The sequence below is a fragment of the Rhinoraja longicauda genome, chromosome 28 (genome assembly GCF_053455715.1).
Source record: "Rhinoraja longicauda isolate Sanriku21f chromosome 28, sRhiLon1.1, whole genome shotgun sequence".
NCBI lineage: Eukaryota > Metazoa > Chordata > Chondrichthyes > Rajiformes > Arhynchobatidae > Rhinoraja > Rhinoraja longicauda.
This window is the reverse complement of record NC_135980.1, coordinates 25,214,457-25,232,851: the sequence shown is the minus strand read 5'-3', so window position 1 is coordinate 25,232,851 and position 18,395 is coordinate 25,214,457. Positions and strand designations below refer to the sequence as shown.

The window sequence follows — 18,395 nt, the reverse complement described above, 5'->3', positions numbered from 1 at the left end:
TGGGGGGGAGGTCTGGTGTTTGAGGGGGGGGGCTGTCCATGTACCTGTTCAAATGTCTCCTAAATGTTATCGTACCTGCCTCAATTACCCCCTCTGGCAGCTCGTTCCATACACCCACAAACCACTGCGTGAGAAAGTTACCTCACAAGTTCTTATTAAATCTCTCCCCACAGATTTTAAACCTATGTCCTCTAGTTCTTGATTCCCCGACTATGGGTAAAAGACTGTGCATCCATCAATTATCACCTGAATTATCGTCGAAGAAGGGTCTCGACCGGAAATATCACCCTTTCCAGAGATGCTGGAGAGAATCATGGGCGGTCACGGTGGCGCAGCGGTAGAGTTGCTGCCTTACAGCAAATGCAGCGCCGGACACCCGGGTTCAATCCCGACTACGGGTGCTGTCTGTACGGAGTTTGTACGTTCTCCCCGTGACCTGTGTGGGTTTTCTCCGAGATCTTTGGTTTCCTCCCATACTCCAAAGATGTACACGTTTGTAGGTTAATTGGCTTGGTAAATGTTTTTGAAAAATTGTCTCTAGTGGGTGTAGGACAGTGTGTTAATGTGCGGGGATAGCTGGTCGGCGCGGACCCGGTGGGCCGAAGGGCCTGTTTCCATGCTGTATCTCTAAACTAAACTGAACTAAATGCTGCCTGTCCCCCTGAGTTACTCCAGTTTTTTGTGTCTATCTTCAGTTTAAAACAGCATTTGCAGTTCCTTCCTACACAATTATCATCACTACCTACAATACCATCCATTTTTGTGTCTCACACTGAGCCAATTTTAAATCCAATTAGCCACCTTTCCACGGGTCCCTGGGCTTATACTTTATTGATCAAACTGCCAGGATGGTTTTTGTCAACAAACTTGCCAAAATTGGTGAATGTTACGTAACATGTAGCATTCGCCCACATCGTAACCTCCACACAATAAGTGACCAGACACTGAGAACAGAGGTAAAATATGCAACTAGCTTTGATGGCATCTTGGTCAGCACCTATGAATTGGGCCAAAGGACTTTTTCCATGCCAAGTGACTCTAAGGAATTTCTTTGCTCGGTTGGTAGTTTAAAAAAAAAAGATTCACCAGGGGGCAGGGGTCTGGTGTTTGGTGGTGAATCTGTGGAATTAATTGCCACAGAAGGCTGTGGGGGCCAAGTCAATTAATATTTTTAAGGCCGAGATAGATAGATTTTTGATTAGTACAGCTGTCAAGTTGGTTATGGGGAGAAGGCAGGATAATGGGGTTAGGAGGGAAAGATAGGTCAGCCATGATTGAATGGTGGAGTTGACTTGATGGGACAAATGGCCTAATTCTGCTCCTATCTCTTATGGACTTATGAATGCGGAAACAGGCCTTCCAGCCCAAGGGGTCCACGCCGAATAGCGATCCCCATGCACCAACTATATCCTACACACCAGTGAAATGTACAGAGGTCAATTAACCTACAAACCTGTATGTCTTTGGAATGTGGGAGGAAACCGGAGCACCCGGAGAAAACCCACGCAGTCACAGGGAGAACGTACAAACTCTGTACAAACAGCACCTGCAGTCGGGATCAAGTCAAGTCAAGTTTATTTGTCACATATACATACACGATGTGCAGTGAAATGAAAATGGCAATGCCTGCAGATTGTGCAAAAAAGGAATTACAGTTACAGCATATAAATTAAAGTTAATACAGAGAAGACAAAATTTAGTCCCGGGTCTCCGGTTGGGCAATTTGCTTAAGTCTAGGCAACGTGTTTTTGAGATGGGGGACAAAGCAAGTAAACTTCTAGCCTATCAAGCTCGTTCAGTTGCTGCCTCCAGGCTGATTACTAAAATTAAATCACCCACTGGTGCTATTCTGTCTGATACAAGAGATATAAACAAAGCCTTTGCAAACTATTATTCCGATCTTTACTCGTCTGAAAGCCCCCCAGATATCTGGGACCAGGATCACCCTCTTAACAGTATACGCTATCCTGTACCTGATGAAATGGTTTCCAGCAACCTCGGAAGACCGATTTCACTTCTTGAAATCCAAGAAGCCATTAAAGCCATGCAAAATGGTAAATCCCCAGGATATACAGTGACGGATATACAGTGGAGTTTTACAAGACATTTTTTCATCTTCTAGGCCCCGAACTACAAATTATGTACAATGAGTCGTTCCAGAAAGGCCAGTTGCCAGAAACATTGTCTCAAGCCTCTATTTTCTTGTTGCTTAAGAAAGATAAGGACCCGCTTCTGTGTAGTAGCAGAAGACCAATTTCTCTTCTCAATGTGGACCAAAAGATCTTGGCCAAAGTCCTTTATAACCGTCTTCGACACGTGGTCCCAGATTTAATATCAACGGACCAAACAGGCTTTATCCAGGGGAGGCACTCCTTTTTTAATACAAGGCGCCTGTTGGACATAGTTCATGCTCCAATTTCTGAACTCCCTGAAATTGTCCTCTCGTTGGACGCTGAGAAGGCCTTCGACAGGGTAGAGTGGACCTATCTTTTTTTTGTTCTTCAGAAAATGGGGATTAATGAAGATTTTATTTCATGGATTAAACTTTTATATTCAGCCCCTGTAGCTTCCGTTATCACTAATGACTTACACGCACCTTTCTTTCCCCTCAAACGAGGTACTAAACAAGGTTGTCCTCTATCAACGTTGTTATTCGCAATCGCCATAGAACGTCTGGCTATCTGGCTCCGTAGCGAGGTTAGGTTCGAAGGCATTGTCAGAGGGGGGGTCACCCACAAAGTGTCTTTGTACGCGGATGATCTACTTTTATTTATATCTAACCCCAACTCTTCCGTTTCAGTTATTATATCTATCCTTGAGCAGTTTGGTAGATTCTCCGGGTACAAACTGAACATTCAGAAAAGTGAGCTTTTTCCGATAAACCCCGCAGCCACAAGAATGCCTCATTCACTTTTCCCTTTTAAGCGCATGGATAGTGGGTTTAAATACCTTGGCATTGTCATCACTAAATCCTTCTCCCATATTTTTAATGCAAATTTTCTCCCCTTACTAGAACGTTGTAAACAAGATTTTAACTGTTGGTCTACTCTGCCCTTATCACTGGCCGGTCGCATTAACCTAATTAAAATGGTTACTTTACCAAAATTTTTATACCTTTTTCAACATATACCAATATTTATTAGGGGAAGCTTTTTTTGTAAAATTGGACCAGACCATATCTTCCTTTTTATGGGGAAACAAACCACGGCGCATCAGGAAAGAGTATCTCCAGCGGTCCAAGTCAATGGGGGGGATGGGCCTTCCAAATTTCCTTAAGTATTATTGGGCATGTAATATTCAGAAGCTTCTCTACTGGTCTAATCTGGAAAACACTCCTCTTTGGGCACAAATGGAGCTGTCCTCGTGCCAGTACTCTCTTTGCTCTTTAGTTTGTTCAGGTTTACCGCTTACCTCTATTGCCTGTTCTATGCCCACCGTTACGCACACTTTAAAGATCTGGATGCAATTCAGGAGACACTTTGGTCTTACAAGGCCATCCCTGTATTCTCCAATACATCGCAATTATTTGTTTAAACCATCATGTACTGATTTTACTTTTCAAACCTGGTTTGATAAGGGTATCAGAACTGTTAATGATCTGTATGGTGATGGGACCTTCTTATCATTTCCAGACCTGTCTGAACGGTTCAACTTGCCCCGATCACATCTATTTCGCTATCTTCAGGTCAGGCACTTCTTACAAAGGCAATTTCCAGAATTTCCAAGTCAGCCCACTTACTCTGAAATTGATTCTATTCTTCTTTTGAATCCCAATGCGCAGAGGCTGATTTCAATTATACACACTGAAATAGACTCCATTAAGCCTGAATCTCTCCATAATCTTAAGGTAGCTTGGGGAGAGGATTTGGGGTTTTGCATGACGGATCGGACATGGGAAACTGTGCTGGGACTTGTTCACACTTCCTCAATTTGTGCTAGACATAGTCTTATACAATGTAACATTTTGCATCGCACGCATTACACTAACGCTAGACTAGCAAGAATATTTCCCGGCACGAGTGACGCATGTAACCGTTGTCGACAAATACCTGCCGACTCGATTCACATGTTTTGGACGTGTCCCCGCCTGTCTGAATTTTGGACGGGGATTTTTAAATCCTTTAGGGATATATCCGGTGTAGATATTCTACCCAATCCTCTTACAGCTCTTTTTGGTGTCTCTTCCGGAACTAATACCCCCCCCCCCCCCCCCCCGATATCTAAAAGTAATTATGTCTTTTACTTCTCTTTTGGCTAGACGTCTTATACTTCTTAATTGGAAGCATATATTGCCACCCACTCATAATAGATGGATCAAGGATGTGTTATATCACTTAAAGCTAGAGAAGATTAGATTCTCTCTCAAAGGTTCACAGGAAAGCTTTAAAGAAACATGGTTACCGTTTCTAAATTATGCAAAAACTTTAATGATTGTTTTAGAGAATGGGGATAAACCAAAGTGTTGACTGCTTATATGTTGGCCTACACTCTTCCTCCCTTGTCTGTAACATTAGTTAAAATTTAACTTTGTATTTGTTTTACTAATGTCAATGTTTATCTCTGCGTCTGGGATGGGGCGGGGGGGGGGGGGGGGGGGGGGGTGTATCTCATTGTTGAAATAATTGTAAAAACTAATAAACAGATTAAAAAATTTAAAAAAAATTAAAGTTAATACAGAGAAGATAAAATTTAGTCCCGGGTCCCGCCTCAAAATCTGGCCCATCTCTTGTTGGGCTTGTAAGGTGTTAATTGAAACGTTCACTGGAATGCATTTTAAGAGCTCAGCAGCATTTGCAATTTCTGCACTGTCAAATAACTGTTACAATAGTGGCCCTGCCGAGCTATATTGGGTAACTGCCGCTTTTGCAAACGTTTCTTTACTCGGAACACATCGTTACATATTTTTGAAAAGAAATAGTTCCTGAAATTGAAGATAAAAATCTAAAATTTGCAACATCTGCCGCAGCTTCCCCTCCGCTTCATTTCCTTCTGCTTATTTCCCCAAAGGAACCAACATTATTGGACTTACTCGGGATCAAGCTAACCCTGTTTGTGGCAGAAAGAACATGAATTTGTGTGCAACCAGGTAAGGCTACTTTCGTTCGATGATTTGTTAGAAGCCGTTCTTACTTAAAATAACTTTATAATTTAAACATTTGTTGCCGTTTCATCTCTGCATGAAGTCTGAATGAATCTCTTTATGGCATTTCCAGTCTTTGCTCATTTGCTGTGTCTTTCCCACCCTCCCAACATTGCTGCCTAATATTGTATAAAAGGTTTTTTTTAAAAGACACAAAGTGCTGGAGTAACTCAACGGTTCAGGCAGCATCCCTGGCGAACATGGATAGATGACATTTTGAGTCGGAACCGTTCTGAATAAGTCTGAAATGTCATCTATCTATTTATGATCCCCAGAGTTGCTGCCTGACCCGCTGAGTTACTCCAAATTGTATCTCGAAAGTCTAAAAAAAAAGTTTTGGAAAAAATTAGCAAGGCAAGAAGCATTTGCAGAAGGAAAAACAGAGTTAATGTTTTGGGTGAAGGACCCACGATCAGAACTGGGAAAAGGAAGAACTCTTTCCCAGTTCTACTGTCGGGTCTTTGTCCTGAAATGTTAATTCTGCTTATCTTTTCACTGATGTTGCCTCTTTTCCCCATTTCTTGGCAAATCTTGTACAGGTTTGGAGACTCCATTTATTCAATAGGGATTCATAAATGGAGGACAGTAAAGGCGATTTTTTACTTTGGTATTTACTTTTCCTCAGTATTTGATATTTTAATTGATTTACAAATGTGTAAATGTGTTTTAATCAAGCATATAGAGTCAGTGTGGAAACAGGCCCTTTGGCCCAAGTTGCCCACTCCGGCCAACGTGCCCCAGCTACCCCAGTCCTACCTGCCTTTGTTTGGTCCATATCCCTCCAAACCTGTCCTACTCATGTACTATGTAATATTTGTCTGAATAATTCTCTTTTGCAAACATACCTCATAGTTCAAGAGCCTCTGTATGTTAGGGATATGTCGATATTACAAAATGGCCGCACATGCTTTGATAGGAGGCTCTAGCCATCACCTTCTGTTAGGCCCATTAGTTCACTCATGAGTCTCACTGTGCCTTGTCGTTAATCCCCAGATGGAGATATTAAAATAGGTGATATCATAGACATTGAAGATAGTCATCAAGATGTATATTGTGATTTTGTTCAGCTGGGTAAGTGGACTGAGGAATAGCAGTCCAAAGAGTAGAGGTTTGTCGGTTAATTGGCTTGGTAAATGTAACATTGTCCCTAGTGGGTGTAGGATAGTGTTAATGTGCGGGGATCGCTGGTCGGCGCGGTCCCGGTGGGCCAAAGGGCCTGTTTCCGCGCTGTATCTCTAAACTAAACTAAACTAAACTAAAGCAAATGGAGGGACAGTTTCTTCCCAGGGGTTATCAGGCAACTGAACCATCCAACCGCAACCAGAGAGCAGCCCTGTACTACTATCCAGTCAAACCAGAGTGAATGGTAAGACCCTGGGGAGTGTTGTGGAACAGAGAGACCTTGAAGTGCTAGTACATACAGTAGTTCTCTGAAAGTGGTCTCACAGTTAGACAGGGTGGTGGAGAAGGCTTTTGGCTCGCTGGCCTTCATCAGTCACGACATGGGGTGTTATGCCACAGTTCTACAAGATGTAGATCTGTACTTGGAGCATTGTGCTCGGTTCTGGTCAACCTAAAAGAAAGATGCTGTTAAGCTGGAAAGAGTACAGAACACATTTATGAGAATGTTCCTGGGACTCGACGGCCTCAAGTTATAGGTAGTGGTTGGGCGGGCTAGGATTTTATTCCTTGGAGTGTGTGAGGCTGAGGGGTGAACTTGTAGAAGAGTATAAAACCATGAGAGTGAATACATAGAGTCTTTTACCCAGGGTTGGGGAATCAAGAACTAGAGGGCATAGGTTTAAAGTAAGATGGAAAAGATTTAATAGGAATCCGAGGAGCTATTTTTCCACACAGAAGGTGGTATATATATATATATATACACAACAAGAAACAGGCTCTACGGCCCACCAAATCCGCGCAGACAATTGATCACCCGTTCACACTAGTACTATCTTATCCCACTTTTGCACCCACTCCCTGCACACTAGGTAGGGGCAATTAACAGTGACCAATTAATCTTTTAACCTGCACATCTGTGGGATGTGGGATAAAACCGGAGCACCCGGAGTTTACCCAGGCAGTGACGGGGAGAGTGTGCAAACACTACACAGAAAGCACCCGAAGTCAGGATCGAAGCCAGGTCTGTGGCGCTGTAAGGCCACAACTATACCAGCCGTGCCACCGTGCCACCGTGCCACCGATTGGAACCAGCTGCCTGCCAGAGGAAGTGGTCGAGGCAGGTATTAATTTAACATTTAAAATGCATTTGGACAGGCCGAGGAATAGCAAATGGAGCTAGTTTAGTTTCGTTTAAAGATACAGCGCGGAAACAGGCCCTTCAGCCCACCGGGTCCGCGCCGAACAGCGATCCCCGCACATTAACACTATCCTACACCCACTAGAGACAATTTTTTAAAACATTTACCAAGCCAATTAACCTACAAACCTGTACATCTTTGGAGTGTGGGAGGAAACCGAAGATCTCGGAGAAAACCCACGGCGGTCACGGGGAGTACGTACAAACTCCGTACAGACAGCACCCGTAGTCGGGATCGAACCCGGGCCTCCAGCGCTGCATTCGCTGTTAGGCAGCAACTCTACCGCTGCGCCACCGTTTAATTCAGATAAGTGGAAGGTGTTGTATTTTGTGGAGTCAAACCAGGGTGAATGGTTCCACTGACCCCTGGCAAACCAGGTAAGGTTCTGGGGAGTGACTGTATGGCAAATCAAATTCCTCATATGTTGCAAAACATACTTGGCTAATAAAGTATGAGTATGAGTGTTGAGGAACAGAGGGACCTGGGAGTACAAGTACATGTAAGGTATGTGGGAGGAAATCAGAGCAAACCCATGTGTTAGTCAAACACAGACAAATGGCACTAGCTTCGATGGGCATCTTGGCTGGCATGGCATGGAGGGGTTGGGCTAAAGGCCTGTTTCTGTGCTGTATGTCGACGTACCTTTGCGTCTCCATCTGGCCCTGGTAAGATGGGTGGTGTAGAAGTCCTAAAAGTTGTTGGATGTGTGATACTCTGTTACATATTTGAATCACTTCAGCGGTGATCGTTTATAATCACGTAAAACAGAGTCTCTTGTTTAAATATACTTTATTCATAAAAGTGGCAATGCAGGATCGACATAAAAAGCTGGAGTAACTCAGCGGGACAGGCAACATCTCTGGAGAGAAGGAATGGGTGACATTGTGGGTCGAGACCCCTCTTCAGACGAGACAGTAACACAGGGTGTCTCCTGCATCACGGGGTACAGAGTTCATTAACAATTTAAACCAAGAAGTCGCGAGGCAGTATCTGTTCATTGACATATTGATCTAATCCCCCCTTATGTGCGGAGCTGGTGGCTATCGACTTTGAGCTAAACAATCCTTGTGCATCCTGAGTCAACGCCTCCATGTATAACGTGCAGAGCTAGTGTCTATCGCCTTTCAACTAATCAACCTTTGTGCATCACATTGAAGCATCTTCTTTGTGCATAAATATCTTGTTGTGCCATCAACCCTTGATTCCGTTAGTCCTAAGAGCTACATCTAACTCTCTTTTAAAAACATCCAGTGAATTGACCTCCACTGCCTTCTGTGGCAGAGAATTCCACAGATTTGCAACTCTCTGGGTGAAAACGTTTTTCCTCATCTCGGTCCGAAATGACATATCCCTTATTCTTAAACTGTGACCCCTGGTTCTGGACTCCCCCAACATTGGGAACATTTTTCTTGCATCTAGCCTGTCCAATCCCTTAAGAATTTTATATGTTTCCAGAAGATCCTCTCTTATACTTCTAAATTCCAATGAATATAAGCCCAGTCGATCCATTCTTTCAACCATTCTTAGGCCATTCGGCCCATCAAGTCTACTCCGCCATTCAATTATGGCTGATCTATCTCTTCCTCCCAACCCCCATTCTCCTGCATTGTCCCCTTAACCTCTGACACCCGCACTAATCAACAAGGGTCTCGACCCGACACGTCACCCATTCGTTCTCTCCAGAGAGGCTGCCTGTCCCGCTGAGTTAACTCTAGCATTTTGCATCTGTCTATCTTTAAAATGAACCCGCTGCCGATGGTCAATGATTCGAGTCTGTGAGTCTTGTCGAGTCCTCGAGTCGCGACTTCAACAGTTGTCGGGAACCACGTTTGCCAATTGAGGCCAAAGTAGGGCCATTGAAGGCTATGGGTGAGGCCACCCTCGGTGGAGTTGTTTGGCATGAGGTGCCTAATGGAAGCTTTCCCCTTATCCTTGCAGGATGAAGACTTTGGCGGTTATTGTGTTCGTGCTTCACATGGGGTCGTGCCTGGAGACAAAATGCGAGGCGGCAAAGTTGGACAAAGGAACCGCCATCAACTGTTCGCTCCATTGTCTGGACTGGTCTCAGATGCGGCTGGGAAAACTGACCTCCTTGTCACTAGAAGGCTGTGGGATATCGAGGATGATTAACTTCAGCACCAACACAATGCTGAAGGAACTGAATCTCAAGCACAACAATCTGATGGACCTTCCACAAGCATTGCTTGAAAGCTTTCCAAAATTAAAGGAACTGAATTTAATTAGGAACCCCTTAGCGACCATCCCTCTCAACCTGATCAAGAAAGTAAATGTCACCTTTACTTGCTCTTGCGATTTCTTGGAAGATGTAATTCGCAAGTGCAAAGAGGCAGTGAACTGCACCCAGGGTTTCCTGGACAGTTTAACATGCACCACCCCGTCAAATGATACTCAGTTGCTGGCTATTCACAATTACTATAACGCCGAGTGTTCGGACTTATTGGCGGTCTACATCCTTGTTCCAGTCTTGTGTGTTGTCGTCATCGCGGTTGTTGTCGCTGTTCTTGTGCTGGTGAAATATCGCTCGAAACTCGGCGCGCACTTCGCGCCCACTCCGAGCAAGCGGCAGTCGGTCAATTCAACGGACCAAGGGCAGCAGAGGTACTCCAGCGCCGCGGACTGGAAGGATCCAGCGGCAATGTCGCAGGGGGCTCACAACAACTACGAGAACGTCTTCATGGGTGCATCACCCAACACAAGGTACATTAAAGCCCAATATCCACCGGTCACAGCCAATGTGCCACACTATATGAATTGCAAGGGTGTAAAACAAAGAAGTGCAGATGCTGGTTCATACCAAAGACGGACGCAGAGTGATGGAGTAACTCAACGGGTCAGGCAGCATCTCTAGAGAAAAAGGATAGGTGACGTTTCTGGTCGGGACCCTTCTTCACACTCCTGACCCGAAATGTCACCTATCCATGTTCTCCCGAGATGCTGCCTGACCCACTGAGTTACTCCAGCACTCTGTGTTGATCTATGAATTGTAAGGATATAGGTTTAAGGTGAGAGGCGAAAGATTTAATAGGTGGGGTACATGGAACGAGCTGCCGGAGGATGTAGTTGAAGCAAATACTATAACATCGTTTAAAAGACACTTGGACAGCTACATGAATTGTAAGTTTGGCTGAACACCAAAGACTTCAACACAACAGTAACTGTTGGTGTGCAGATACATACAACATTATTGTGTTCAGTTCTGGTCACCAAGCTGAAGGAACGATGTCATTAAGTTAGAAAGAGCGCTGAGAAGATTTTCAACAGGACTCAAGGACTATAGGGAGTGCTTGGGCAGGCTTCCTTGGAGCGCAGGAGGCTAAGGGGAGATCTCATAGAGGTGTATAAAATCATGAAGGGAATTCACAAGGTGAATGCAGATAAGGTGAGTCTTTTACTCAGGGTAGGGGAATCAAGAAGGGGAGGACATAGGTTTAAGGTGAGAGGGAAAAGATTTAATAGGAACCTGATGGGGCAGCTTTCTCACTCAGAGGGTGGTGGGTAAATGGAACGAGTTGCCAGTGGAGGTAGTTGAGGCAAGTACAACAACAACATTTAAAAGACAATCACACGGGTACATGGACAGGGAAGAGGGATATGGGCCAAATGTGGGCAAATGGGATTAGTGTAGATGGGGCATGATGGGCAGCATGAACGAGTTGGGCTGAAGAGCCTGTTTCGGTGCTATATGACTCTATGAATCTATGACAATATATCTCTAAATGTAATTGTATAAATGTATCTGCACACTGGTAATGGTAAATAGATCCTCACGCATAACGAACTGCATGCCCACCCACAACAATTCTTTGAAAGATTGAAAGGACACAAAGTGCTGGAGTAACTCAGCGGGTCAGGCAGCATCTCTGGAGAACATGGATAGATGGCGTTTCGAGTGATGGACGTAACATATGCCATCTTAGCTTTTAGAAAGGGCGGCATGGTGGCACAGTGGTAGAGTTGCTGCCTTACAACGCTTGCAGTGCCCAAGACCCAGGTTCCATCCCGACTAAGGGCGTTGTCTGTACGGAGTTTGTACGTTCTCCCCATGACCGCATGGGTTTTCTCCAAGATCTTCGGTTTCCTCCCACACTCCAAAGATGTACAGGTTTGTAGGTTAATTGGCTTGCCACAAAATGTAAAATGTAAATTGTCCCCAGTTTGTGTAGGATAGCGTTATTTAGATTTTTTTTTTAGATTTTTAGATTTAGAGATACAGCGCGGAAACAGGCCCTTCGGCCCACCGAGTCCGCGCCGCCCAGCGATCCCCGCACATTAACACTATCCTACACACACTAGGGACAATTTTTACATATTACCCAGTCAATTAACCTACATACTTGCACGTCTTTGGAGTGTGGGAGGAAACCGAAGATCTCGGAGGAAACCCACGCAGGTCACGGGGAGAACGTACAAACTCCGTACAGACGGCGCCGTAGTCAGGATCGAACCTGTCTCCGGCGCTGCATTCGCTGTAAGGCAGCAACTCTACCGCTGCGCCACCGTGCGGGGATTGCTGGTCGGTGCAGACTCGGTGGGCCGAAGGGCCTGTTTCTGCGCTATATCTCTAAACTAAACTAAACAAAACTAAATGGAAGTATCGAGTGCAAAGTTGGTGGCACACTGATGCAGTGGTTGAGTTGACCCAGGTTCAATCCTGACCATGGGTGCTGTCTGTACGGAGTTTGTACATTCGCCCCATGACCGTGTGGGTTTTCTCCGGGTGCTCCGGTTTCCTCCCACACTCCAAAGACGTACAGGATTGCAGTTTAATTGGCTTCGGTAAAATTGTAAACTATAAAGCGGAATGCTGGGCTGTTCAAATCAAATCAGTTTTTCCCCAAAATAAATGGGGACCGTCAGTAGTAAACGAGGCTGAAAGAAATGACGGTATTTATTTCACAAAATGCTGGAGTAACTCAGCAGGTCAGGCAGCATCTCAGGAGAGAAGGAATGGGTGACGTTTCGGGTCGAGACTTGACTTGAAAGAAATGACAGCTGGGTAAACATCACCAGGTTTTGCCTGACAGGAGAAAAGATAGATCAGCCACGATCGAATGGCGGATTAGACTCGATGGGCCGAATGGCCTAATTGTGCTCCTATCACATGAACATGAACTCATACTAAAGAAATTCCTCCTCCTCTCCTTTGTAATGGAAGGGAGGTTGGTTTGTGTGATGGTCTGGGCTGCGTCCACAATTCTCTGCAACCTCTTGCAGTCTTGTGCTCTTTATGCTAATGGTATTTTTTTTTTAATCTTCCAGGAAGCAGCAGGCCACCGATGAAACTTACTATTTGGAGAGTGATGCAGCCTGTGAAGTTTACCAAAATGAGCAGCCTGTCTACTGCAACTATAGTGGGGCAGTGGCTAAAGAGGAGGACGACGTATATATAATTGCCGACCAATAGGTACATCGTTGGCATTCCCCTTCAAGATTTCCAGGTCGACATTTTATTCCATTTCCCTTTTACAGCGGTCTTGAAAACGTCTCACTTTCAAGAACCAGCTCAGACGTCAAGCACCATCGAACCAGAACATGCGGAACCCGATTATGAATATATCCAGGACCCGACCAAAACCATGTATCTTAACTAAAAGCATAGGTATCAGCAGCGGGGCTCAGTTATAATGTGTGGAATCCGACCTAAACATATGGAACTCTTTCAAAATATCTGGACTGCAGCAAAACAAAACAAAAAATCAGGAAGCCCACAAAATTATAGAAGTTCATCTGAGAAAAAAAAAAAAGACACATCTGAAAAAGGAACTGCAGATGCCGGTTTACAAAAATAAAAGACACAAAGTGCTGGAGTACCTCAGCGGGGTCAGGCAGCATCTATAGCGGTCATGGACATGTGACATTTTGGGTCGGATCCCTTCGTCAGAATGATGTTTAATTTTGGTTTATTTTTTGTCATTTATGATTGTACCGAGGTACAGTGAAAAGCTTTTCTGTCGCGCGCTACCCAGTCAGCAAAAAGACTAATATATATGATTACAATCAAGCCCGTCCACAGTGTACAGATGCAGGATAAAGGGTATAACGTTTAGTGCAAGATAAAGTCCAGCAAAGTCCGATTAAAGAGAGGTTGAAGGTCTCCAATAGGGTGGTAGGTGGGAAGTCAGGACCGCTCTCTAGTTGGTGAGAGGACAGTTCAGTAGCATCAGAAGAAACTGTCCTGAATCTGGAATGCTCAGCAGAATAAAGATAAACAGAGCCTTTATCAGGACTTTTCCTGCATTATATTGAAACCAAACAGCTCAAATGTTTATTGTGTGGGGTATGGGGAGAAGGCAGGAACGGGGTACTGATTGAGAATGATCAGCCATGATCACATTGAATGGCGGTGCTGGCTCGAAGGGCCGAATGGCCTCCTCCTGCACCTATTGTCTATTGTCTATTGTGTTGTGAAGTAGATGAATTTAGCACCAGGAAACTGTGGTTAGAAACAGAATGCCTAGATAGTGAACTGGTGCCTTGCGCGGGGTTTTGTGTTTGAAGTTTGACAATAATGAGAACTACAGAGCTTTAGGAGGGACTGGAGAGGAGAGCAGGGAGACACAGACATAGAAAACATTGACAGCAGTCAGCATGAATATCAGGAACTAGTCAGCAGCAGAAGGAAAAGTAGATCAGTGAAACTTCTAAGTGTGGCTTTCAGAGCTATTGAGGTAAAGAGGCACTAGTCAGAAGAACTGAGAGAAACGGAAGAACTAGTCAGTATGTCCGTTACTTGCTGATCAGTGGGCTTGGGCCCAGCGGACACCACTCCAGAAGCACAATCGGGAAAACTACCTGGAATACGGTGTCAGTACACTGGATCTGCTCTGGAAGCACGTTGCCAATGTATTGGGAGAGCACTGGATGAACCGTGGGAATGTAATGGAGGGACAGTAAACCCTTGTTATAAATGGACTATGGGGGAGGGGGGGAAGGTGTCCGTTTAGAGTTTTAGTGACACAGCCCCCCCCCCCGAGTCCACACCGACCGGCGATCATCCCCAACATACACCAGGGACAACTTTACAATTTACTGAAGCCAATTACTCTACAAGCCTGCATGCCTCTGGAGTGTGTGGGAAACCAGTGCACTCGGAGAAAACCCACGCGGTCATGGGGAGAACGTACAAACTCCGTACATACTGCACTCGTAGTCAGGATCGAACCCAGGCCTCTGGCGCTGTAAGGCAGCAACTCTACCGCTGCAACACCGTGCCACCCTATTGCCGATTGTCCGCTATAACTGAGTTAGGGATTCGCTCCAACCACCTAGCGGTCACTCCATGTGACAAGCTGTTTTCAAATACAAAATTCTTTTTAACAGCTAAAAATGTTTTTTTTGTTACTGCAAGCTTAGTTTAGTTTAGTTTAGTTGAGCGATACGGCGCGGACACGGGCCCTTTCGGCCCACCGGGTCCGCGCCGACCAGCGATCCCCGCACATTAACACCATCCTACACCCACTGGGGACATTTTTTACATTTACAAAGCCAATTAACCTACAAACCTGTACGTGTTTGGAGTGTGAGAGGAAAACCGAAGATCTCGGAGAAAACCCACGCTGGTCACGGGGAGAGCGTACAAACTCTGTACAGACAGCACCCGTTGTTGGGATCGAACCTGGGTCTCCGGCGCTGCATTCGCTGTAAGGCAGCAACTCTACCGCTGTGCCGCCCAAGGCCAAGGCTGTTTGTTACATTGTTTAAGAGAGTCTCTGTCAGTGAAACAAATGTTATAGGAGTCTGCACAATCCTTGAACCCAGCGTGGATGATGTATTGGAGGAGATGGATAGACATGAGAAGCATCAAGAAATATGGAGAGAAAGCAGGAATATGGCATTAAATTAGGGCATTGAATTATCCCCTCTCCACTCCAATCTCCAACATCAACATGCTCCATCTGTAATTAATAAAAAGGGCCTTGATCTTCCATAAAAGTCTCTCCGTTTCATGTCCACCGACACTGATGAAAACATATCAATGGGTGAATGACGATCCAGTAGCTGAAATGTCATGTACCACTGTGGCACAGTGGCACAGCTGGTAGAGCTGCAGCTGGTAGCGCCAGAGCCCTGAGTTCGATCCTGACCTCCGGTGCCGCCTGTGTGGAGTTTGCACGTTCTCCCCATGACCGCGTGTGGTTGGACACGTTAGAGGCAGGAAACATGTCCCCAATGTTGGGGGAGTCCAGAACCAGGAGCCACAGTTTAAGAATAAGGGGTAGGCCATTTAGAACTGAGATGAGGAAAAACATTTTCAGTCAGAGAGTTGTGAATTTGTGGAATTCTCTGCCTCAGAAGGCAGTGGAGGCCAATTCTCTGAATGCATTCAAGAGAGAGCTGGATAGAGCTCTTAAGGATAGCGGAGTCAGGGGGTATGGGGAGAAGGCAGGAACGGGGTACTGTTTGAGAATGATCAGCCATGATCACATTGAATGGCGGTGCTGGCTCGAAGAGCCGAATGGCCTCCTCCTGCACCTATTGTCTATTGTCTATTGGTTTCTCCCGGATGCTCCAGTTTCCTCCCTCATCCCAAAAGATGTGCGGATTTGTAGGTTAATTGGCCCACTGTGTGTTACCCCTCATGTGCAGGGAGCGGGTGAGAAAGTGGGATAACATAGATCGTTGCAGGTACTATCACAGTTTAAAAGACATTTGGACAGGTACTTGGGTACAATAGGTTTAGAGGGATATGAGGCCAAGTGGGGCTCGGGTAGATGGGGCATGTTGGTCGGAGTGGGCAAGTTGGGCTGCTTCCACACTTTATGACTCTATCTAAAACTGTTTTGTGGTCTGCAGATCACCCGGACTATTGCTCTGATGCTTGGGGAGTCTCACACACAGAGGAGAGAGCTGGCACTGCCCCTTACTCATCTCTAGTATTTGCCATTTCTACACTGGGATAATCTACCTGCCCCCCCTCCCCCTCCCCCTCCCCTTACCCCTCCCCCACTCCACCTCCTTCTGCAGCTTAGCATGTTACTGCTGTCTCGATTGCATGGGGACTGTGCCTTTAAGAGCCAACACAGCTATGTGTGTGGTGCCTTCAGGAATAGGGCAGGTGGAGAGATGGAGCAGGTTTCTGGGTGTAATTTTCTGCAAAACTGCTTCATACGACTTGCTGACCTATTTCACCATATTTGTAGTTGAGGGTGGGGGGTGGGTGGGATAGGTTTGTATACTTAATCCATATTGTTAAAAAGGAGGAATCTAATTCCTTGGTGTATCTGTGTAAAATATCAATCATGCAAATTTATTGGTAACAATTGGAAAATAGCTTTGTGATTGATCTGCTGCTGAGTTGTTGTTGAGGATTGAATAAACAGTGATTCCTTGCAATTGCAAATGTGAGTGGTGCCGGTTTGTACAAATTGTGTGTGTATAGTTCTGCAGTGCAGGAACTAGTGTGAATGGGTGATCGAAGGTCAACCTGGACTCGGTGGGCCGAATGGCCTGTTTCCCCTACTGTATCGGTGACAATCTGTGTTCCGTGTTCTAAACGTGGTTTCTCTTCCATAAGTCCATGTTGACTTTGTTTAACCCCATTGATATTTTTCTAAGTTTCTTGATATCACGTTCTTTAATGACATACCAGGAATTTCCTTGCAAATTATGTTAAGCTAACCCAATCTGCCTTTTCCTGCTTCCTCTGTCTCCCGTCTCTACGTGTGGGGTCCCATTTGCTCCACCCCAACCTCTCTTTTCCAGATTTGTCCCCCCCCCCCCCCCCCTAAAAACGAATCTTTGCTCCAGTACTGGAAATCTCTTGCGATGAAGGCTGAAGTACCATTTGTCTCTTACAGTTTGCTATCCATACATGCTTGGTCTACCACAGTGACCAGGTCATGTTATGCATCAACATTTTTAAACATCACGATTTAAATTTACATTGGCAAGGCCAAGTGTAGACTCAGTGACCATTTTGCTGAACACACGGACTTGGTCCTCCAAGGCCTGCTGGACTTCTTGGTTTAGGGTTGCCAACTATCTCACTCCCAAATAAGGGACAAGGTGACATCACCGCCCAGCTCCCCATTTGACCCCACCCAGCCAGTATCCACGTGCTCCTGCTCCACCAATGGCGGCCGCCCGGGCCAAGAAGCGGGTTGCTAGGCAACCTCAGTTAGGCGGCGCTCGGGCCTCCGGGCCTCACTGTCTGGGCCTATAGCGGCCCCTGGGCCTACAGTGTCCGGGCCTACAGTGTCCAGGCCTATAGTGTCTGGCCCTACATTGCCTCCCAGGCCTAATATGGGACAAGGGCTGTCCCGTACGGGATAAACCAATTTAGCCCAATATACGGGATATCCCGGCTAATACGGGACAGTTGGCAATTCTACTCTCAGTTGCTAACCATTTTAGGTCTCCTTCCCATTCCCAATATTGATCTTTCTGTCCAGGGCCGCCTCCTCCATTGCCAGAGTGAAGCCACACGCCAACTGGAGGAACAGCACCTCATCTTCTGCTTGGGTAGTTTACAACCCAACGATATGAACATTGAATTCTCCAATTTTAGGGAACCTCTTACTAACCACCCCACTCCCTTTCTCCCGCACAACCTGCCCCCTCTCTTTCCTGCCCCCCACCCACCCCATCCTTCCTTGTGCCCCTCATGCAGTCCCACCTATTTCTAATCTGAACTCAATCCCTCACAAACCCCCTCCCCCTCAACCCCCCTACTTTCCTCCCGTAACAATCCGTGACTCTTCCAACCTGTCTCACACACCTTCTAAACTGTCACACACCTTCCTTCCTTTCTTATCTCTGGCCTTCGCTCCAACTACCAGCCTATCAAAAATCTTCCCCCACCTATGTTGACCTATTACCTGCCCCGCTGAGTTACTCCAGCACTTTGAGTCCTTTAATGTATGAAACCAGCATCTGCAGTTTTTTGTTTCTACGGTCTACTGGTGGCACGGTGG

General features: G+C 45.7%; 1 protein-coding gene across 1 annotated transcript; it reads left to right on the top strand.

Annotated features, from left to right (window-relative positions):
• The first annotated feature begins 4,275 nt into the window (after positions 1–4,275).
• LOC144607261 (uncharacterized) lies at positions 4,276–16,877 on the top strand. Its single transcript, XM_078423982.1, has 4 exons — positions 4,276–4,368; positions 5,008–5,086; positions 9,400–10,179; positions 12,742–16,877. The coding sequence occupies exons 2-4, from the start codon at positions 5,067–5,069 to the stop codon at positions 12,884–12,886; spliced, it is 945 nt and encodes a 314-aa protein (XP_078280108.1). The 5' UTR covers positions 4,276–4,368; positions 5,008–5,066; the 3' UTR covers positions 12,887–16,877.
• The last annotated feature ends 1,518 nt before the right edge of the window (positions 16,878–18,395 follow it).

What these genes read in the sequence shown, in the direction of transcription:
- LOC144607261 (XM_078423982.1), top strand. Translation starts at nt 5,067, where the DNA reads ATGAATTTGTGTGCAACCAG. An exon ending in ATGAATTTGTGTGCAACCAG is followed by an intron (nt 5,087 to 9,399) that starts GTAAGGCTACTT and finishes TTATCCTTGCAG; the next exon opens with GATGAAGACTTTGGCGGTTA. An exon ending in GGTGCATCACCCAACACAAG is followed by an intron (nt 10,180 to 12,741) that starts GTACATTAAAGC and finishes TTAATCTTCCAG; the next exon opens with GAAGCAGCAGGCCACCGATG.